Source organism: Silurus meridionalis, chromosome 1 (assembly GCF_014805685.1).
Source record: "Silurus meridionalis isolate SWU-2019-XX chromosome 1, ASM1480568v1, whole genome shotgun sequence".
Classification (NCBI taxonomy): domain Eukaryota; kingdom Metazoa; phylum Chordata; class Actinopteri; order Siluriformes; family Siluridae; genus Silurus; species Silurus meridionalis.
Window position 1 is genome coordinate 17,644,159 of NC_060884.1, and position 22,939 is coordinate 17,667,097.

General features: G+C 34.2%; 2 protein-coding genes across 5 annotated transcripts; one reads left to right on the top strand and one right to left on the bottom strand.

Annotated features, from left to right (window-relative positions):
• The first annotated feature begins 849 nt into the window (after positions 1–849).
• On the top strand, positions 850–20,446 carry sycp1 (synaptonemal complex protein 1). 3 transcript variants are annotated; one of them, XM_046848838.1, is made up of 34 exons: positions 850–1,094; positions 1,653–1,779; positions 1,875–1,950; positions 2,086–2,129; positions 2,269–2,433; positions 2,896–2,963; positions 3,054–3,127; positions 3,235–3,293; positions 3,453–3,519; positions 3,634–3,707; positions 8,536–8,644; positions 8,765–8,859; positions 8,946–9,130; positions 9,243–9,310; positions 9,387–9,448; positions 9,531–9,647; positions 10,419–10,523; positions 10,898–11,001; positions 11,593–11,668; positions 11,776–11,846; positions 12,865–12,946; positions 13,065–13,127; positions 16,639–16,701; positions 16,920–17,036; positions 17,237–17,347; positions 17,517–17,609; positions 17,992–18,066; positions 18,146–18,220; positions 18,329–18,400; positions 18,485–18,589; positions 18,683–18,760; positions 18,830–18,931; positions 19,076–19,144; positions 20,013–20,446. In XM_046848838.1, the coding sequence occupies exons 2-34, from the start codon at positions 1,654–1,656 to the stop codon at positions 20,151–20,153; spliced, it is 2,991 nt and encodes a 996-aa protein (XP_046704794.1). In that variant the 5' UTR covers positions 850–1,094; position 1,653; the 3' UTR covers positions 20,154–20,446. The 3 variants fall into 3 exon arrangements, with proteins under 3 accessions (XP_046704794.1, XP_046704803.1, XP_046704787.1); XM_046848831.1 differs by having other exon boundaries at positions 851–1,094; positions 18,830–18,937; XM_046848847.1 differs by lacking the exons at positions 18,146–18,220; positions 18,329–18,400; positions 18,485–18,589 and having other exon boundaries at positions 18,830–18,937.
• On the bottom strand, positions 11,853–22,807 carry si:ch211-105j21.9 (sialomucin core protein 24-like). 2 transcript variants are annotated; one of them, XM_046848869.1, is made up of 5 exons: positions 22,671–22,807; positions 21,055–21,592; positions 20,790–20,945; positions 20,448–20,679; positions 11,853–12,423 (listed from the first exon to the last, which is right to left on the bottom strand). In XM_046848869.1, exons 2-4 carry the CDS (start codon positions 21,566–21,568, stop codon positions 20,477–20,479), a joined length of 873 nt encoding a protein of 290 aa, XP_046704825.1. In that variant the 5' UTR covers positions 21,569–21,592; positions 22,671–22,807; the 3' UTR covers positions 11,853–12,423; positions 20,448–20,476. The 2 variants fall into 2 exon arrangements, with proteins under 2 accessions (XP_046704825.1, XP_046704834.1); XM_046848878.1 differs by lacking the exon at positions 11,853–12,423 and adding an exon at positions 18,785–18,917.
• Between the last annotated feature and the right edge of the window lie 132 nt (positions 22,808–22,939).

The following is a 22,939-nucleotide window of genomic DNA, read 5'->3' on the forward strand; positions in this document are numbered from 1 at the left end:
TTGCACACAATGCACTTTATGTGGCGAGGACACTTGCAAGTCCTTAGCCCTGTGTTTTCTGTGATTGTTGTTGTATGTAGCACCAGTGTTCAGGAGGAACGTTGTTTCATTTCACTGTGTAATGCGTCAGCTATATATGATTGAAATCACAATAAAAGCTTCTTGACTTGATTGACTTGATATAGACACTGAACCGACAACATAGGAATGTGTGAAGCTCATCTTAAAACTTAACACCTACAGATACTTAAATAAATAAATACTACTAAAGTTTTTAATACTCTAATCAACATGGCCATGGACAAATGTGCTTTATGCAAATATATATATAAAACTGTTAATGTTAATTATTATTAAAACCAAACTCATCTATGGATGTTTACTAAAGCACAGCATTTGTTATTATGATTGTATACAAATAAAAGTAGTCACTTTACATATACATATTTATTTCTCTTATCTGTATGATATAAAAAAGACAGAGTAATATAAATTCTATTCGGCATTATTAGGAGAAAAATGCCACAAAACCAGCGCGTTTTTTGACTCCAGAGGGTTAATTGCTGGATGTGTGCATCACGGCGGATTTTGGCACATAAGGAATATATATATATATATATATATACTTCCACCCACTAGTCATTACGGAAGCGCATTGCATTCACAAAAGAATTCACAGCCAGGATCTCATAATTATGAGATACTAAGTCATAATTATGACTAAGTAAGTCATAATTATGACTTAGTAAGTCATAATTATGAGATAAGGATCTCATAATTATGACTTAGTATCTCATAATTATGAGATCCTGGCTGTGAATTTTTTTATTTTATTTTTTTGTGAATGCAATGCGCTTCCGTAATGCTCTAATCACCACTTGAGTGCTTTTTACACAATTGGCAACCCTATCAGCGTGCAGTAACTTTGCACGCGCTCGATTTGAATTCGTTTACAATTGCCACGCGAGATGTTTAAGCCCGCGCGCGCATCGAAAACATATGGTTCGTTAGAAAATCGTTAGGAACCTCACTGCTCCCACAGAGATAAGACTCACAAGTGGTTTAAGCAAGTCGGACAAAACGTGCTTTAAAAGGTAATTTAACACTTTCTTTACAAAAAAAAAGGACTGCTAGTTCGATTAAATACTCTAATGTATATTGATATTATTATTTATCAATGATATGACTATAAATATACTGTTGACTTTGGCAAATATTACCTGCTTCGTCACTAGCCGAAAACTTACTTAGAGACACTATATGTTATATTTAATATCCACTTCAGGCGTAAATATGCTAATATATATTTTCCCGCTAAGAAACAAGTCGAATGAGTCGAATTACTAACTGAATAGCTTAAAATATCTCGCTAATTTTGCGCCGCTATTAACTTATGATTCACCTCATAGCCCCGTCCCCTGGATAAACCAGTAAATATGCAGTGTCTACATTTCCATACCGATTCAACTCTTAAAATAGGAGCTTCTGTCATATTTCAAATGATAGTAAATACAATTTTCAAATTCCTTGCCAGTATTAGTAATTCAAACAACAAGGACACGGTATTACTTGCAAGAATGGCACAGCAAATGTATATAGAAAGGATTTTAGCTATAGACACAGTTACCTAATCCTCTTTCATTATGTTACAGAATGGAAAAAGCATTTAACTTCAAACTTCTAGTACCTCCAAGAACCAGGCTTGGTCAGGTATCAGCCGTAAAACCTCAGGATCCTGGACTGTGTGAAGAAAACAGCAGCTTTATGGCACAAGTTCAGGTTGGTGGATATTCATCTGGAATAATTGTGGAATGTTCATCTGTTTTACAGTCTGTAAATATATATTACCTCGCTTATGTGTGCCTATTGTTTAGAGTTTCAATAAATATTTTGAAAACGAGACAAATTCAAATATCAAGATGGTGTTGCCTACAGAGTCTCCAAGTGCAGGTAAAAAGTGTGCAAAGGTGCTTTCCATGTAGAGAGTATATACAGTACATTAAAAAAACCAGTAAAAAATTATTTGTGTATACCATATGTGCCAAATGGTTTTTGGTATAATATTTCAAGTTTGCTATTTTAAAGAGGTCACAAAGAGGATTGCTGTAATGCCATTAGACAAAGAAGAGGTAAGTGAATTCATCGTGTTTGTGTTTATGGTGTGATATGAAGTGTAAGTATTAATTGAATTACTATTTTCTGTTTTATTCGATTTTATTATTTACTATTTTATATTATTGCTATTTACTATTACTGTATTTTTACCAGCCACCATTAAGATCCAGTCAGGTGTATTCTAAATTGTTTGAAGAGGCTGAAAAAATAAAAGCTTGGAAATTAAAAATGGACTATGATATATCACAAAAAGACAGAAAGCTTCAGGAGAATCGAAAAACAATTGAGACACAACGCAAAGCCATTCAAGAACTTCAGGTAAGTTTGGCAATGATAAGAGTAGTTCAGAATCTTTATTTATTTGTATTTTTTTTTTTTTTTTCATATTTTGCTTGATTGAAAATAGAGTTTCTGTAGTCTAAATGAAAAAATTTTGAAAATCTGGCTTCTGATTTGATTCAAACCACATTTTTGTGTGTTTCTGTGTCTGAAAGTCTGGAAATGAGAATTAAGGACACGTACAAATGCAGTTTTTAGTATTTAATGTTCTACTATTACTCATTCAAGACTGACCTCTATCACAATCACCTGCTTTATTATTATGTCAGTTAATGCATATATGCAAGTAAATGTCAGAAAAAGAAAACTCTGGTTACTTTGGTTGAAAACTTTGGTTACTTACAAATCAGGTTCTCCCTTGTTTGGCCTGCAGTTTGATCATAACCTTATAAAAAGAGGATTAATGACTTGTATTTCAATTAACTGATGTCTATGTTGCAGTTTGAAAATGAGAGCCTGAGCATGAAATTAGATGAACAACTAAATGAAAATGAAGATATTAGAAATAAGTATGTACAACATGTATTTCAACTAAGAACATTTCATATTTATTTATTTATTATAGCCATTAGCAATTCAATACATTTTAAACTTTGCAGAAGCAATGCAACAAGAAGTTTGTGCAATATTCTGAAGGACACTTTTGAAAGGTCTACTGAGAAAATGAGCCTTTGTAAGTGATGGTGTAAAAGCCTGACACACACATTAGGTAACCTTACTTAATATGTATTAAATTTGACGTTTTCATGTTAACACAATACATGTAATTTTAATTTTAAGTTGAAGCAGAAAGAGAAGAAACTCATGGTCTCTTCTTGCAAAACCATGAAAACATTCAGGTAACGTCATGTTAAACATGCTTTAAAAATTATATAACTTGTAGTTGTCAGATTGGCATGCAGTGAAAATATCAATTAGTTTCACCATTTTCCATCCATATATATCTTTTTAGATATAGCTATCTAAATGTTTTAAATATCTTGTCTGTCTTATTTCAGAGGATGGTTGTTGCATTTGAAAATCTCCGGCTGCAAGCAGAAGCTGATCAGCTAGAAATGTTAAAAGGTAAACTAGAAAAATGTTTGAAACAATGTACAGTATGGACATGCACTGTGGATTAGACATTATATATTTACAATGTATTCATTGTTTCTATGCCTGTTTGCATATTTTACATAGCTAAGGAAGGCCTTAAACAGTTTGAGGACCTTAAAGTGAAATTTGACAATGAGTATCACACAAAAGAAAAGAAGGTAAGCTGTAATTTTACTATGAAGAGGGAGGCAAAAACTAAATTCAATCTTTTAATTTTATACCAGCAATCCTAGACATATCTTTGAGTTTAGTGAACAAAAAAATTATGTAATATTGTTCTCCTGACCCCAGAATTTTGTTGTTTGTTCATTTATGCCAATACCTTTTACAGAGTAATGTATGATGGAGTATTTGTAAAAAAAAATAAAAAAAATAAAAACTATTAGGAATACAACAGTTATTCCCTGGAACATTCTGACTATGGAAGCACTGGTCACAAGGAAATTGTAGCAGTAATTTTTTTTCTCATCCTAAATTACCAGGGGCAGTGAGGATGAGCTGGATAATGTATGCCACAGTGTCAGAAGAAACGAGTGAAGGACTAATTTTAAAAGTGTTTAAAGACCACTTTAGGGCCAATATCAAGTGTTCAAAAGCTTTTACAAAGTGTGTAGTTACAGTACATCCGGGTTGATGATGCCTCCAAACAACGAGGAGGAAAGCCTACTTACGCAGTGGCATGTACCTTAAGTCTGTTTTGGGACAAGGGAGCCCCTTTTATAATACCTTGGAGCACACGCCAGTCACAAAAATACAAGATTATTAATGCTGCGTGGTTAATTGACTAATTTTGTTGGTGACATGACTGGCTGCAGAAATCCTGAATTCAGTGCATTTTTATTGCTATTTCTCGAAAAGCATTTTATTATGGTACTCACTAGGATTTTCAGAAAAGGGCTTCAATAGATATCAAGACTACTCATGGCTGGTTATAAGGACTTGTCTAGCATTTCAAAAAAAAAAGGCCCTTAGCACAAGAGACTAAAGGAGGACTTTGCTACCATCGAAAGCAGATGTCTCTTATATGTTATCTGACAAGAGAAGTGAAGAAGAGAAAAAGGGTAAAGATGGTTGAAAATGAACATTTCATAATGTGGGTTTTGCCGTATTTTTTTCTGCAATGCTGCGATGTTGATATACAAATGGTTTGTTGGCATAGAGGTAATATATAATCTTAGATTTAGAGACTTCAGGGCCCGCAAATGCTATCTATTTTTTATGACACTATATCAGTCAGGTTAAAGCTTTGGACCTCCAAGTCAACATGAAAAATAATTAGATTAATCCTTTTTTATTTTGTTGATTATAATTTTAGGTAATGTAAATAATTGTGGCATTTGGATTTACTAAGATATGTAAGATTTTATAGATGATATATTTCAAATTGCAGATTTTTTTTTTTTTCTTTTTTTTTGCATTATTCCAAGTAAACTTTGTTGTGTGTGAAAATCCCAGTAGATCAGCAGTTATAAAAATACCCAAACCACCCTGTTTGGCACTGAACAATCAGGCCAATGTCATAATGTGTTCATTGTTCAGTTTTGCTGTTTGTTGTTCAGGTGCATCTCAATAAATTAGAATATCATTTATTTATTTTAGTAATTCAATACAAAAAGTTAAACTCGTATATTATATAGATTCATCACACACAGACTGATATATTTCAAGTGTTTATTTTGTTTAATTTTGATAATTATGGCATACAGCTAATGAAAACCCAAAATTCAGTATCTCAGAAAATTAGAATATTTTGAAAAAGTTCAATATTGGAGACTCATGGTGTCACACACATAATCAGATAATTAAATCCAAACACATCTCAAAAAATTTTAATACTTCATAAGACTAATTAAAAAAAACTGTTTAGTGTATTGTTTGCTGTGGCAGCAGGGGCATGGCTGAGCGCCGGTTTGTGAATGGAGGGCGAGGCTGGGAGCAGGAAGGCGTGGGAATGACACACCTGAGGGGAATTGTGACTAATGAATGTTCTCTCTCTTGCAGTGATCAGGGGGAGCGTATAAAGATTAGCGAGAGGGTGTGCCAGGGGGTGTGTGTGCCTGCGAGTTTGTGACTTTAGCACTGATCACTCAATAAATAAACTATTTTGTTCAGAACTGGTCCTGTCCTGAGTGGTTTTCCTTTTCCTGAACTGTCAGCTCTCCCGCATTGGCCTTCTGGAAAGTATGTTAATTTACTGTATATGTACTCAATACTTGGTAGGGGCTCCTTTTGCTTTAATTACTGCCTCAATTCGGCGTGGCATGGAGGTGATCAGTCTGTGGCACTGCTTATGTTCTTTGACCTGTTCTTTGACAGTGGCCTTTAGCTCATTTGCATCTTGCTTCGCACTTTCCTCTTGACAATACCCCATAGATCCTCTCTGGGGTTCAGGTCGGGTGAGTTTGCTGGCCAGTCAAGCACACCAACACCATGGTCATTTAACCAACTTTTGGTGCTTTTGGCAGTGTGGGAAGGTGACAAATCCTGATGGAAAATTTAATCAGCATTTCCATAAAGCTGGTCAGCAGAGGGAAGCATGAAATTTCTAAACCTTCCTGGTAGATGTCTGTGCTGACCTTGGACTTGATAAAACACCTGCAGATGACATGACTCCCAAAACCACCACTGACTGTGCAAACTTTACACTGGACCTCAAGCAACTTGGATTTTGTGCCTCTCCTCTCTTCTTCCAGACTCTGGGACCTTAATTGGCAAATAAAAAATATATATATATATTTCCCTTCTTTTGAAAAGATGACTTTGGCCCACTGAGCAACAGTCCAGTACTTTTTGTCTTTTGCCCAGGTAAGACACCTTTGACATTGTCTCTGGCTAAGGAGTGACTTGACACAAGGAATGTGTCAGTTGTAGCCCATGGATACGTCTGTGCGTGGAGGCTCTTGAAGCACTGACTCCAGCTGCAGTCCAGTCTTTGTGAATCTCCCAAAATTCTTGAATGGGCTTTGTTTCACCTTTTTCTACCACCCTTTTCCTTCCATTGAACTTTCCATTAATGTGCATGGATACAGCACTCTGTGAACAGCCAACTTCTTTAGCGATGACCTATTGTTTATTTCCCTCCATGTGCAGGGTGTCAATGATCATCTTCTGGACAAGGAGCAAGGTGATTGTGCAACCTGATGCTTGCGAGTTACGCCAGAAAAGATCCAGTGTGACACTCCCGAAGTTAGCAAACAAACAGTTTACACAATAGCACTTCATTAAACTACACCATTTAACATGATAAGGATTATACAGTTTTTGCTGATGTTTTGCCTTCATCCGTGACACCAGTGTTTTCTTCTCGCATGCTTGTGCACCATTGTGGTACTTCCATGCCACACAAGCTCCGCTTTGCATAACTTCCAGGCAGTTTTCTTTGTTGCTTTTTATATTAAATGCTTCTACGCACACTTTTTCCTGCTGCCAGCTGACCCTGTACTGTCTGCCATTTTCCTAAGTGGCTGTGTTATCTTACCATCAAGTTAACTTGTAACTTCACTAGCCCAACTAATCGATAAAGGCATTTGTTGGCCAATGATTTCTTTAGCGGTAGTTGTTGCAGCTCTAATAGCAGGTGTATTTTTCCTATTTTTGAATGAGAACTGTTATGACAATCTGTTAAGAGAATTACAGATAATATATTTGTTTTTTGGGGGGTTAGAATTCACATACACATGTATCAGCTTGAGCATCCATCCATCCATCCATCCATCCATCCATCCATCCATCTATCCATCTATCCATCTATCCATCTATCTATCTATCTATCTATCTATCTATCTATCTATCATTAAAAGTGAATATGTAAGATCATTTAAATTTAACAGCCTTCAGTGCTGCCAAACAAGAGTTTTTTTTATTTGGCATATAAAGTTGGTAGATTTTCCATCAATATTACATTTTGCCAGTGTTTTAATTCCATGAATATACACAGATGACAGCACCTTTGGGCATCAGTTGATATGTGAAAAATCACTGAAATATAGAAAGCAGTCATTCTCAAGGGACGTGCAGTGTTGTATAGCATTCATTGTTCGCACTCAAGCAGTGTGTAAACTGCAGGAAAAAATCATGTTTTCTATTTTTTCCTTGTGTCGCATCATATTCATTGTGGATTATGTGTAGCACATTCTGTTCTCATGCATCCTCACAGATAAGCCATCATACCACCCACTAGCATTTGGGTATAAGAATTACTGACACATCAAAGTAGGAAAACATGGAATACATTTTCACAGGGGAAAACTCTTACAATAATTGTTTCCTATATCTATGCCATAATAATCCTGTTAATTTACCACCGTCACAAACCTTTGTAACAATTTATTAATCAGGAATCCACCCACGTTTGTTTGGCCGCCAGCCTAAAAATAATGTTATCATTGCAATACACAGCAAATCCTCATAACAATAAGATGCAGTCCAAATGAAGCTAAGCTCATTTATGTGCAATGTAGGAGTCTTAGATTGAGATCTGCAATGAGCACACAGAATTTGTGTGTTTTATAGATACCTTTTTGTGCAATTTTCTACTCTCAATTAGAGATGCTCATTCTAAAATTTTCAGACTTAGGGAAATGTATGTCCTATGTCAAGGTGAAATCATTCTATTAAATCAAACAGTCAGTGCTGTTACACTAAACAAGCAGTGCTAGACTTGCCATGCGTTATGATTTAACTTGTGTTCTAGATCAGAAATGTGTTTTATGTGAATTTTATCTTTTTTTCTTTTTCTATGTATTTGAAACAAATGTTTTGAAATCACAATCACAAAGTCACTCACATTACTGAAAATTATCTTTGTAACCTATACATATACAAGCACATGCTAAAGTGTAAATTTAGCTAAAAAAATACTTATGCTGGTTAAAATCTGTGTCCATCAATGTTTCACTGTAAAATGTGGCATAATTTTGCTTGTGAAAAAACTTATTTTTTTGCCGACACATTGATTACAGTTTATTTGTGTGTTTGTTTATTAAGGTTTCCCAGCTTGAAGAAACGCTGAGAAAAACTGAAAGTCAACTTACAGAAACAGTAGTCAAACTACAAGAAACTCAGAAAAACATCAGTCAACTCCAGGATTCTGAAAGTATGGTTGACAAAACTTAAATCTTAATCAATATAATTTTCTGGATGTTTAAAAGATGTTTTTATTATTATTATTATTATTATTATTATTATTATTATTATTGTGATTCCATAAATATAGGCCAGCATCTTGAATTACTTCACAAATATAAACAAGAAAATGCTACACTGCAGGAAAATCTACATAGAGAAGAACAGCTCAGGCAGGAGAGTGAGGTTTGTGCTTGTGTTCATACATTTTTAATGTGATTCAAAGAATTGGTTAGAGTGTAGATGCTTGATACGCTATTTGATTTCTCTAGGAAAACCAAAAAACATTAGTTAACACACTTGAACAAACCAAAGAGTTGTATATAAAGAACCTTTTGGAGAAAGACATAAATATTAAAGAAATAAATACTATTAAAGAGCAACTGGCACATCAAATTGGAGAGATACAAGAGACAGCAGATTCCTTACAGTCCTCTTTAAAATCGGAGAAAAGTAGGTAAGCTGACAGATGCCCAGTTTACTCAATAAAGGTAATGCAAAAACATTTTAAGGTGCAGAAAAGCAGTTTGTCTGTTTTAATGTTCTCTTATTGAATGTTATTTTCACAGGGTTCGAGAACTTGAATCAGGGCTGAGCTCAGTATCTCAGGAGCTCTCCACCAAAAGCAAAGAATTGGGTATGTACATATTACATATAAAACAAGCTAAAAGTCTTTCTGCCACTTTTCCTTGCTAAATCAAATATCACCACAGGAGCAATAAGAGAAGTGAAAGTGGAGTGTGACAGGCAGATACAGGCTCTGAAATTTGAAATGGTATGTCATATTCTCACATAACCATTTATTTTTTCAATAAGCTTCACTATACTGATTATGTATGCATTAACTTACATTAAAGGAAACAAAGGAAAAGGCCTTTCAGTCTTTGGAGGAAAAGATAAAAGCAGATGAAGGACACATTCTTCAGCTGACTTCAGAACATGTAGAAAATCAAGCAGAAATAAACAAATTGAAGGTAAATGCTTAAATTAGTATGAAAATCTCTATCATGCTAATTGAAGACATGCCAATGTCTATGGTTTAGCTGCAAAAAAGTTTTTTTGACCCCTAATAATGGAGAAAAAGAAAACAGCAACACACATAATACTGCATTGCACACTTTTAAAAGGATAACTGATGTAAATAACATGGTAGACATTTATTTTGAGTGTGTCATCTAACACCTTCAAAGCATGCAAATGGACATAATCATGTGATTATCTAGACTGTCTACTACAAAGTAAACTCTGACTGGAACTTAGTGGGAGATATTTGTATTGGTTATGGGTGCATGTAAAATATCTTTAGCATTTATTCATCTATGTTTAATCTTTAAACATAATTTCTGTCTATTATATTAGGTATTTTTTATTCTTCTGATTACAAAAAAGTCAGTTAATCAAATGTATATTTTTGAGATGGATTTATACAGTGGACATTTTAAAATGTAAGCTTCTATCTGTTAGCCCAGTGCTCTTATATTTATCATTTAGGCTGTTTGCATCCAGCTGCACCATTCCATCGACATACACTGTAGTTTTCATGTTTTATGATTATCTTGTTAGCAATGTTAGCATTGACACCTCAATACAGACTTAAAGGTTTTAAAGTGTTCATAATTTTATAATCAGCATAAATTCCTAAGAAATGATTTGAGCTGATGCATAGTGCAATGCACTCTTCAACTTGAACAAAAATACAATTTGAGTAGTTGAAACAATGCAGTAAATAATGTTTGTCCCAACAGGAAAAACTGCAGATTGCTGAAGTTGAAAACAACAAAATGGTGGCTACCTTGGAAGTCACTAGAAACGAGCAAACTGTTTTGAAGGAGCATTTTCTTCTGAAAGAGGTATAACTGTTTAAAGCCTAGTCTAGAATAGATTTTAGACATACCAACAGCATCATCATCTTAGTGGGAGTCACATTTCAAACTGATTTCACTGAGATAAACTGGATTGTGTCAAAAATTGTTGAAAAGTGTGGCACACTATTGAAATAGGTTGCACAAATGACAAACAAAAACAAGAAATCACTGTTCACATAGAAAATCTGTCACATTATTCCGCTTTAATCCCACCATATAATAATTTATGTACAGCTATTTATTTAGCATTTAAACTTTATAATTAAGCTTAAAACAGTACATTGAAATCCAAGCTATCTTCACAAAGCAAACTCGTTGTTAACTTCGTTGTTAACTGTACTCTGTTGGCTTTTACTCAGGTCAAACTGCATGAGATTGAGGGGCAGTTATCAGAAGCACTGAAGAAAGATAGTGAATCATCTAATAAAATTGAAAGATTGCAAAAGGATATAAGTAAATACAAGTAAGTAAGCAAAGAAAATGTGTCGGGGTACAAACATGTCATGACTACAAAAAAAAATGATAATGATAATGCTGAAACATTAATTGTCCATATGTGATATTAATAATCTTAAAAAAAAAAAAAAAAAAAAAGGAATTAAAAAAAATATATATTGACAATTTACATATAATATGAGAGTACTGGGAAAATGCTTTTTTTGTAGCTAAATATATTTTTGTGCCTTCTTTTTGAAGCCCTTTAAAAATCATGTTTTTGTGTTCATGTCATGCTCTTGGTCATATGTCTATATAGGGATATATATGATGATCTACTGAAGATAGATAGATAGATAGATAGATAGATAGATAGATAGATAGATGGATAGATGGATAGATGGATAGATATAGATAGATGGATAGATATAGATAGATGGATAGATGGATAGATAGATGGATAGATGGATAGATAGATGGATAGATGGATAGATGGATAGATAGATAGATAGATAGATAGATAGATAGATAGATAGATAGATAGATAGATAGATAGATAGATAGATAGATAGATTATATATAGTTATGTCATTATATATAATGAAATATGTCTATGTAGGGATATATATGATGATCTACTGGAGAGATTTAATCAGCTTCAAAAGAACATTGTACAAGCAGACCATCACCCAAAGGTTTGTGAACTGTACAATTGTTTATTTAAGACTAGTGATTTTTTTTTTATTATTATATTAAAATTAATACATTTAATTAACACAACATTTTTAATTATCATATCCAGGAAGTTACAGAAACTGTGGAAAAAATGAAAATGGAAATAGGACAACTTGAGGTGGAAAAACAACAGTTACAGTAAGATTACACAACTTTTATGTTATAGAATTTGAATGTTCGCTACATTCATTACATGAATGTTCAACATGACAAAATTATAACTCATATTTAAAGACTTTTTTACGACACTATATGTAAAATGACATTTTTACGTTTCAGTACACATTAGATTATCTGTTTCAAGAGAATTGCTTTTAAAAAAAATAAAAATAAATATATCATAATACTTCTCATAAAAAAATTATCATTATCATTTTACAACCATGAAGCCACATATGATGTATTATGATAATAAAATGTCCCTTTAATTCATCCTTCTCCTATTTTTTCTTATAAAGGGTTTTAACAAGTTGATTCTTTCTCATTTTGGTGGTGTTAAATTTGCACTGTCAGAGGAGTACTTTACCAATATTTTGTTTCTACAGTTGACAGTTTCTTTATAACATATGCATGATAAATGTCTGGCAGCATAAAGCAGCATTTTATGAATTCTTATATTCATTGCAGCATGAAGTGAACACTGTTGGTAAGCTAACCTTTGGTGCACCGTTGTGGCAGGAATAGAAATGGGCAGAAAGATCAACTGCTCAGCTCTCTAGAATAGAAGAAACGAATGAACAGGAGTTGGTAGGAGTTGGCAGTGGGCATGAGTAAAAAGAAAAGCTTTTAGCAGCATTGCGAAACAGTGAGAGGCAAAAGTGCAGATGCATTGCATATAGACAAATCTAACCTAAAAAAATATTACCACATGCTGGTAAAGATGACATTTTAGAAATTACTGTCTCCTTTCTTTCCTAATAGTTGATATCATGAAATCTTATAAGAAAACTTTAGTTCTGGCTATGTCATTCATACAGAGAAATAGCATGTACCCTTGAGCTGTACAGAGTTAATTACTTGCCTGTGGAGGCAGATCTTCTAATTTATGTAGTTCTTCCAACATTAGGACATTTAAAGCTAAAATTGTTATGCCAGAGATATCAACATATCACATTGCATTTTGACAGTATTGCTTTCTTATTTTAATGCTATACAGAAAGCAGTTGGAAGTACTAAATGCAAAAATTGAAGAGCAACGTCAAGAGAATGAGAATATCCAGGAGCTGTTAAAAGAATCTGTAAGTTAAACTGAACTGAACTTACTCTCATTCATATGGAATAGAATTTTCTTTCCTATTATGATGAGTGACATTGAAGCTGCATACACTTAACAGTCCTTTCTCTAAATATCCTCAGAAGAAAAGCTCACAGAATAAGCTAATGAAGAAAGAAAGACAAGTCAAAGCACTGGAAGTAAAGGTGACATTATCTGATGTTTTTAGCAAACTTTTTATTTGTCCGAAGAAGAGAGTGAAAGATTTAATAATACTTAAAATGGATGAAAACACTTTATTAAATATTGTCCAATAGTTTACATCAATAGTAATTGACCAGTCTTTAATAACTTTTAAAGAATGCATAATTTTAATATTTGAACTATTGACATCTCTATAAGAATAGTGATATCACAGGCAACTTGTAAACAAGATTTCTTAACTAGTAATGTCTGCTCTTCCTTGAGCATACATATTAATCTCATGATATAATATACAATTTAGGATACAGCTACTCAAACTAGCCTGTAAAAAAATAAATATTTCACATAGGTTTTTCTTTTATTTTTTGTTGAACACATTGAAAAAATTGAACACAAACTGTGTAGTGTTAACATACTACTCTCCCCAGTGGATAAAAAGATCAGGCAAGCAGTGAGCTCAAATAACTCTTGATAAAACATGGTTTGAAATAGAAAATATGCGGAAACTGCTTAATAACTTCATTACTCGATAGCTGGCTGCCATAAGCTCTCTTGCTCATCAACTCAATTGGGTTATGATGCAAACTTCACATTATTAATCAGCTGACTGCCATCAATCTTTTACTAGTTCAGCAGAAAAAAGCTTAAGCCCCATCAATCTTGTGCCTGATGTTGAGCAGTAATGGTATTTGATGTCTCCGAGCTGGTATATGGCTTATTCAGACAAGTTTTATCCCAGTTCTGGCCCAACAGTACAGCCACAGTGATATTACAAATGCAAATGTCATACAACAAATCAAGTCAAAAGTTGTCATGTCTATACATAATACATATTGACAGGCAAAAACAAAAATGGACACCAAAACAAGAAAAAAACGGGGTGATTATTTTGGTGAAGGTGTAAGGTATTTATTTATTTTTGGATTTTAAATAAAAAACAAATAGTCATTTTACATGTTCTAGCTGTGAGATAAGAGCAGAGCATCTATTTTATCTTTAACCAGTACTTTTATCTTTGCTATGTGACTTTAGATACGTGATCTTTAGATAATTTCTTGCTGTTATAACTGTATACACTTACAAAAAGTTTGGGACACTGTAAATTGTAAATAAAAATAACTGCATATGCTCATTAACACCTCCAGAAATCATTGTCTGTGAACACAGTTTGCCAGGTCATCCACAAATACAGCTAGTACCTCTATTATACAAAGAAGTAGGCATGCGTGAACATGATCCAGAAACGCTGCCATCCTCTCTGTGCCAAAGCTCATTTAACACCATGTCTTTGGGACTAAAGGGGAGGGGGATCATCTGGCTTGTTATCAGAGCTCAGTTCAAAAAGCTGCATTACTGATGGTATGGGAGTGCATTAGTGCCTGTGGAATAGACAGGTTGCAATATTTTTATAGTTATCAATGCTGAATAGTGTGTGTATACAGGTTTTAGAGCAACAAATACTTCCATCCAGAAGCATTTCATGAAGGGCCTTGCATATTTGTATATATCAATAGGGTTAAGGTTAATAAACGACTTCGTATTAGAAGTGTCTGGATGTCTGATGTCATTTGAAAACATTTGGCAAAAATATACAACAAAGAACACCCAGAACTGTTGAGCAGCTAGAATCCTGTATCGGACACATATGGATCAACATTCCTCTTCCAAAACTTCAGCAACTGGACAGACAGAAAACATGATACTACTGTACTGTACCAACCTTTTTGAGACCTGTTCCCACCATCAAATTTAAAATGACTTTATTATTTTCTTAAAATGGTGTATATACAGTGGAACCCACTTATCTCGACCTCGGTTAACTCGCCAACCCTATTAAGTCTACGTTTTTTAAGTGGAACTGCCAAATTCTCGCTTTGTCTTAGCATTTTTTAATCAGTTATGTCGATTTTTTTTTTTATGTCGCCGAACCCTAACATCTTGAGCACAAGGGGGGCAAATTTGCCACTTAACGTCGGTTATGTCAGGAATCCCCCTGCCACACCCCCTTCGGCAGCGGCGTTCCCGGCATCTCCCGCACGGAGCTCATCGCAGTCATGCTGATCACACACACCTGACTCTTATTCACCCACTCATCCCATCTCCTATTTAAGCCCCTCACCTCCACACACTGCGGTCCATTATAGTTTGTGCATGATCGTATGTGTTGGTTCATGGCGGTCTGTGTAATCGTGTATACGTATCCCGCTGCGTACCCTTCTTCTCGGACTCCGCATTCTCTCAACGGCACCCCGGATTACACCGATCCTGCTGTTTTCCATGTTCACGCTGTCTGCACCACGTTTATCCGTTGCTGCCCAGCGCTGCGCTTTCCATAGCGTGGATCCGTGGATTTTCTACACGAACTGTCTCTGCTTTCACAGAACTTCGGGCACCACTGGATATCATGCTTCGCTACAAGTATTGCTGGATTATCTCCTGAGTATTCTCAATAAACTTTGCCTTTACTTCGGCTTCCGCCTCCTTATCTGCATTACAGGTTATCTCGATCCGCATGACCAATCAACTTGCGGCAACGCTGTTGTGTAAAAAAAAAACCTCCAAAAACACGTGCATGCACATCCTCATTTAATAACGCACATCATGTACATAAAGAAATTTCAAGCACGTTAATATTTTGCCGCCATATTGGTTTTCGTTTATCTCGATCATCGGTTATCTTGACGCTTTTTGGCGTCCCCTAGGCCGGTGACATAACCGGGTTCCACTGTATTGTAAATAAAATATGGGTTTATGAGAATGCAAATAATTGCATTTTGTTTTTATTTACATTTTACACATTGTCCCAACTTTTTTGAAATTGGACACAGCTACATTGCAAGTTTATTAATGTCTAAGCAGATTGTTGCAGTCAGAGTAGCAGCTAACAGTCACATTTAAAAAAGAAATAAAAAAAAAAAGCAGGATTGCATATACTTACATTCTAAATGAAATAGGTTGCTACACACTGTGTTGAACAATCTAATGTTGCATACACATTAATCTGTTTGCACTTTTTGTGCATTTAAACAAATTATTATCAGTTTAACATAATTGTAAAACTATGAAATTCTGAAATAAATGTATTTTTATAATAAAAAATGTGACTCTTTATGGCAAATATGTGCAGTAAATACTAGTGCTTGAGTAATGTGGCAGTATAAGCGTATAAGTAAAGAATGATTACATTGTTACTGCACAATTCTACCTTTTCCAATCTGCTTAAAAATTCTATAGGGCACCTTTTGTGCTTGATTCTTTCTTCTTAGCCCCAGACAAATTTGCTTGTGATCTGTAGGCCCCATAGAAATCTCCTTACATACAGTAAATAAGTCATTTTTCAACTAATTAACTTTTATTCTACAACTTAGAGCACATTAATTTGCAGTGCAACATTTTCTTTATCAAATAAAAAAGAGAACATGAACAGTCATCCTCAGTTTCTCCTGGAGTTTGCACATCAAGCTTGGAATTGTACCTTTTACTTTTTAACCTCTTTTCTGTGTTTATTTTCAGATCACAAATCTAAAAACAAAATTGGAGGCCAAATCCAAGACTCAGGACGAAAATCTAAAAGAAGTACATAATATTTCCTACACAGTGTGTATTGTATAAACTGCAGAATAGTTTGTAGAATGTTGTTTTGAAGCTAAGGAAGTGTTATTTTTAGCATGAAACGAGGTTGGGTTTTTACATTTTATTTAAAACTTATTTCTGAAATATGTTTTTTAATATTAGTCACTTTAGTTTTTGTATATCAATACTTATGCTGTTTTCATTGATGTTTATAACAAAAGATAGCTAAATTAAAAGGAGAATTCCAACACATGACAGACCACCATGTAGAAGAGTACAAGAGAATATGTTCTGAACTGGAAAACAAATCAGCATCTGAGGCTGAGCTTAAAATGGAGGTGAGATTCTTTGCCTTTTAGTCACGATAAGTTTCCTATTCAAATTCAAGTACCACTTTTTATTTTTTCTCAAAAAATACTGGTTCTGTTGGTATTGAGCAAAGGTGGCTATCGTTTATAAGCATTAAAAAAGCATCCACAGTTTTTTTTCTGTAAAAGCTTAGTGCTGCTGTTTTAGAAACCTGGTTTGCTTATTACAGGTTCAGAAGTGGAAGCAAACATCGCTGGAAGCAACAAAGTGCAAGGAAGACACTGAACTCAAATTCCAGCAGAAGATAGCTGACATGGTTGCTTTGATGGAAAGGCATAAGGTAAATTTGATTTATTAAGATGGTAAAAATTAATGTTTATAAACAATTTTTAAGTAGTCATTGTAGTTAGTTTGTTAGGATGTTCAGGTTTTTTTTTTTTTTTTACGTAAAAACCTAAAATTAAGTTTTGTGACTTCTCTAAATCTCTTTTTTTTTACTTCCTTAATAGCATGAGTATGACAAAATGGTGGAAGAAAAGGATGCTGAACTGAATGAGAAAAGAATGCGAGAAGTTGAAGTTAATGCAAATAAAACCTCATTGGTAATTATTCATTGGATTTCAAAAATACAACCGCATATTATAACCCCAAATGTGAAATAGCAAATATTGGTCTACTCTACTGCTGTGATATTCAGATGTACTCTCCTTTATATAAGCCAGGCCAGGTTTTGAGAAAGAACAAATCTTGCATTTTGTCAGGAACATCATCCTGTAAAAGCATATTTCAGTTACTTTTCTCTGTATATTTCACAATAATAATTTGGTGGGTCCTGAGAGTCAGAAATAATAACAGCAAGTTAATCAACATGACTGTATTCACTGTTGCTATTTCCACTCCTGGGATACTGTGGGGAAAATAAGATCAGCGCCATCTGCTGTCTATTTAAGGCAGTACAGCACTTGAAATACCTGTCTTTTGTAGGAGCTGGAGCTGTCCTATCTTCAAGTTGAAAATGTACAACTAAAACAACAACTTGATGAAATAAATATTGAAAAGGTAAGTTTAGATTTTGTTTTTATTGTTTATTTAAAAGATTTTTGTAGACAAAGTTGTAACTGTGTTGGAGATATTACAGGAAGATCTGCAGCAGCACGTGCAAGAACTTACTAAGTTGCAGACATCTCAGAAGGATATTTACAAAAAGAAAGAGGTTTACCTTTAAGTGCAGTAGAATAATTGATATTCTGTATAATTCTTAATCATATCTAATCAGCTTTATATATTTACAAATGTATTTGTTTATTTTTACGTATTTAAGGAGTGTCTAGAACAAGAAATGATAACTTTAAAAAAGCAAATTAAATTCCTTGAAAAAGACAAGACTCCAAAGGTATTATTTACAATCATTTAATGTTCTTATTATACTCTGGAAATCTTTTTTTTTTTTTTTTAATTACTAACTGATTATTTGCAGCTGCAGACTCCTTCAAAAACTGAGAAAGGGTCTGAAATGCCAGATGTTCCCATCAAAATATCAACCTCTGCATTTTCAAAGAAGAGAGACCCAGCAACACCTTTTGTTAGCAATTATTAAGTATTTACATTGATTGTGGTGATTAATCTAGTACAGCTGATGTGATTTCTTAACAACATTTATTCTGATTATTAACAGAAATTAGATGAGAAAAGTTGTCTTCAAACACCATCTTGGTCTTTGGGAACAAAACCAGGAACAACACCTCGAATAAGGGTAAGCATATCTACTATTTTTGACTGAAGCAAATAGCAGGATTGAGTGAATGAAATACCTCTGTTATAGTCTTTCAGAGTACGCACACCACCTTCAACAGAGAAAGCAGCGCCGTGGAAGAAAAGCACCCTGGAGCTGGATCCCAAGTCCGATAGCTCTGAACAAAACGATGTACTGGTAAATTATTCTCTAATGCAGAATTACCTTTGCTATTAAAAACCTTTTTTTTTTTTTTTTTTTTGATTTTGAAAAGTGGACAGAGCACAGTAAATGTTTTACATCCTTTTGATTTGTATCTTTTATATCTTTCCGCAGAGTTTCTCTACAGTGATTAACAAGCAAGCAGAAGAACCTGGAACAGTATGGCCAGGCTTATTCAAGAAGGTATGTATGAAACATATACAATTTTACATTATAACCTTAACCTTGGTAACCTTGATGTGGTATTTAGCACCAAAACAGTAAGATTATCTTGCATAAAGTGGCTGCTGCCATTAGTGAAGGGAGGTACACGGTCTGTAGCATATTTAGATAAGATGTACATGTAAAATAACAGCCACATGAATGCCAAGACTCAAGGTTTCCTTACAGAACATTGCTCTGAACATTACACAGTCTTTGTAATTTTGCCTTTTTCACATTGTGCATCCTGGTGCAATCTTTCCACAGGTATGTGTGACACACGTTCCTGACCATCAACATAATAAATGTAATTCATCAGACAAGGCCACCTTCTTTTAGTGCTCTATGGGTTTTTTATGCACATGTCCACACTATAAGGTGCTGTGTGTCTGGCAGTTCTCTTTTATAGACAGAATGAAAGTAGCTGTTTTGTATTTTGGGACAAGACAAGCTAACTTTTGCTCCCCACATGAATTGGTGTGCCTTGAGCACCATTGCAAAGCGTGACAATCAAGCAAAAAATAAAATAAAACCTTTTGGAGATGTTCTGACCCGTCTATGTACACCATCACAGCTCAGATGTTTATGCTTGCTGATTTATCCTGCTTCCAACTTTGAAAACTAACTGCTTATTATATGCCTAATATATCCCACCTCTAGACAAATTCTATAGTAACAAGATAATCAATCTTATTATAACATGTTATGTGGTTTTAATGTTATGTCTGCTATATATTGAATCATTCAGCATATCTTATTTATACTGTAATATTTAATACTTTATCAGAATGACAGTAAACATACAAAACTCAGAACAATGCACCAAGGTAACAGTGTTGTTTATTTACAGGCACAGGGTTCTGCTGTTTATAAGTCTCCTGGAGCAGCATTAAAATTAGCAGCTATGAAGAGAATGCGGGATGCAGGTTGGGCTACCATTACCAATTCAGACAAGAAAAAGAAGAAATTTACAGAAAAAATATTTGCTTAACCACTTTTACTAACTTAACCACTTAATAACTTGTTTTTGGTTCTCCAGTTCATTTCCATTTGAGAATATTTATAAAGTATAAGATTTTATTTATATATTATTTATAAAGTATTAGATATAAAGGGAAATATGTTTTCCGGGTAGAATATTCCACATTTGTTTGCTTGTGTGTTCACACTTTTGTATAAGATTTGAATGTTATGTTAAATTTCTAAAAGTAGCATTTCTTGTTACAGTTATGTATATCTGTTTCACCTATTATTCTTTTCATGAAATAAAAATATTCAAACTTACTTTCAGTGTTAACATACAAGACTGATTTGCTAAGGCTCTTGGTCAGTGGTTTTGAAGGGGGAAGCTTCAGGAATATGATCCTCATGCAAAAACTCCAGTCTGAATTGAGTAGGTGTGTAGGTAAATGGTGGGTCTTCGTTAAGTGCTGTTACTGTGGAGTTGTAGATCCGAGGTCCATCATAGAGCCCTCCTGAAATTACTAGGGTATCATCTGTTATTGTGAACTGCCCACCTACAATTCCATGTATGAAATGTAATACATTGTTAATATACCACTGAAATTAGAACACAACAAATTTGATGGTCTTCTGAAGTCTTCAATGTGAAGAAAGCTGCTCTTACCTGTTTCTTCATTGTGAAGAGGACGATGAGAATACTGAGCTCCTTTGCTCCTGGTCATTTTGTAGACAGATAGCCCCAGAATTATTAGAACTATCACACCAAGTACTACACTAAACAAAATGGTCAGGGAAATTTCTGAGTGATTTAGACCAGCACCTGATTAAACAATTAAAGTAAACAGAGAACATACATAAGTGTAAATGTAATATGAAAACCTAATAGTGTATTAGTATTTGCATTTGTAATAGTATGTGTATACTTTTACCTGCCGTTTCATTGTTTGTTTTGTTGCCAATAGCCATTTCTGTGGTAAAGAATGTAGAAGTGGACTTGGATGTGCTTTCATTACTGCCATGCACAGTGGATACTGGAAGGATGAGTGTTGTTGAGATTGTTGTTCTTGTGGGATCAGAAGCAGACTGTGTTGCAAAGTTTGCTTTAGTGGCAGATGCGTTTATCTGATGTGTTGTAATCTCTGCTGTTGGGCTGGGCATCGGTGAGTTGTGCTGTGTGCTGTTATAGACTGTACTGTTTGTACTGTTATGCTGGTTTGGAATTGTTGAGCTGGTACTTGAACTGTTTATGCTGGCATTAATAGTTGAATAATTATATGAGTTGTTTGCCTGTTGTGTTGTATCTTTTTGGTATTTTCTTGGTATTCTCTGCCTGGTTGTTTCCTTTGCATTATGTACAGGTGCTGGACTGGTAAAAATGTGTAGAGTGAAGGAAAGTACAATGAAAAGGGAACACATCAAAGGCAATTTATTGCACAGATCCATGGCTTTCCAGATGTCCTTTGTGCCCTTTAAAAAAGTAACAAGAATTGTATAGTTTTATTAAAGCTTTAAAGTTACGTTAATTATTTCTGTATGGACATTTTTATTGATAAATCTACCATATACTGTCAAATATTTATGGACGGCTGAACATCAAACCCATCTGTTGCTGCTGAAGAACCCATTCCACATTTGTCAGCCATTGCTGTTAATCTCCAATGTTCTAAAAGGCTTTTCAGTTAGATTTGGAACATGACTGCAAGCCACCAGGCACTGATGTTAGGGAAGGAGTGCTGTGACACAGTCATCCCAAAGAATGAATACTGTAGTATTGTTTTAATTAGTGTTGGCTATTATTATATCCCTAATTTAGAAACAAAATTATTGAATTTTTATTACAAATTTTGATAAATACTTTAGGGCCACTACTAACGTTTTTAATGCACTGAACCACATTGGCTTTTATCCTGTAACTGATAATTTCTGGAATGTTAATAGAAACACTTGCATATGCCTGATATAAATAACACTAACTTGTTTGCATTGGCTTTAGAAATCCGATTGCTGAATAAGAAAATACATTTTAAATTAATTAAAAGAACTCATTTAGGATTAATGCACATTTCTATATTTTGAACTCATATTAATCATTCGTACATTTTACAGTGTTATATTTATTGTAAAAAGTTTAAGCAGTTTAAATAAATGTCATGAGTATGTGACCTCTTAACTGCTAATCAGAATTTGTTACCTTTTTTTATATATATATTAAACTGTTTTTTTTTATCTTATGAGTGTTGCATAAATGACGCTTCAGATCACTCTATTACATTACAGAAATAGTTATTAAACCTCACATGGCACTAGAATGAAATCTTGCTCTACCTATTGATTGCTGTCTGGTTTGGCTAAAGTATTTACATGGTCATATTCCTTCCCAGCTAAAAGGTTTCCTGTTTCCTTTTAGAACATGTAAACCATGAGTGATAAAAACTTGTATGGATGGCAATATGGTTGTAATGTTTGACTCTAAATTAAATACTTATTCACTCTTATTGTCACATAGATTGTAGTACCATAAAGCAGTAAAGTTTCTTTTACTCACCTAACCTTAAGAGGGAATGATTCCAAAGACAAAAAACATAAATAGTGAGTAGTAAGTATTGTTTTCCTCATTCGGTGAGCTCTGTTTATTTTCCACTCCCTAAAGAATGGAGTCTCACAGGCATGTAGGAGGGCGTAGCCTTCCCATGCTCCTTCCTGTACGGTTTAGTTGTTAAGGAAACAGGTTGTCGGGTCAGGTAGCCAGCTACAGCGTGTTTAACCCTTGTGTGTATGTGCTGTGCTGTTTTTTTTTATAGTGGATTCTCAGTA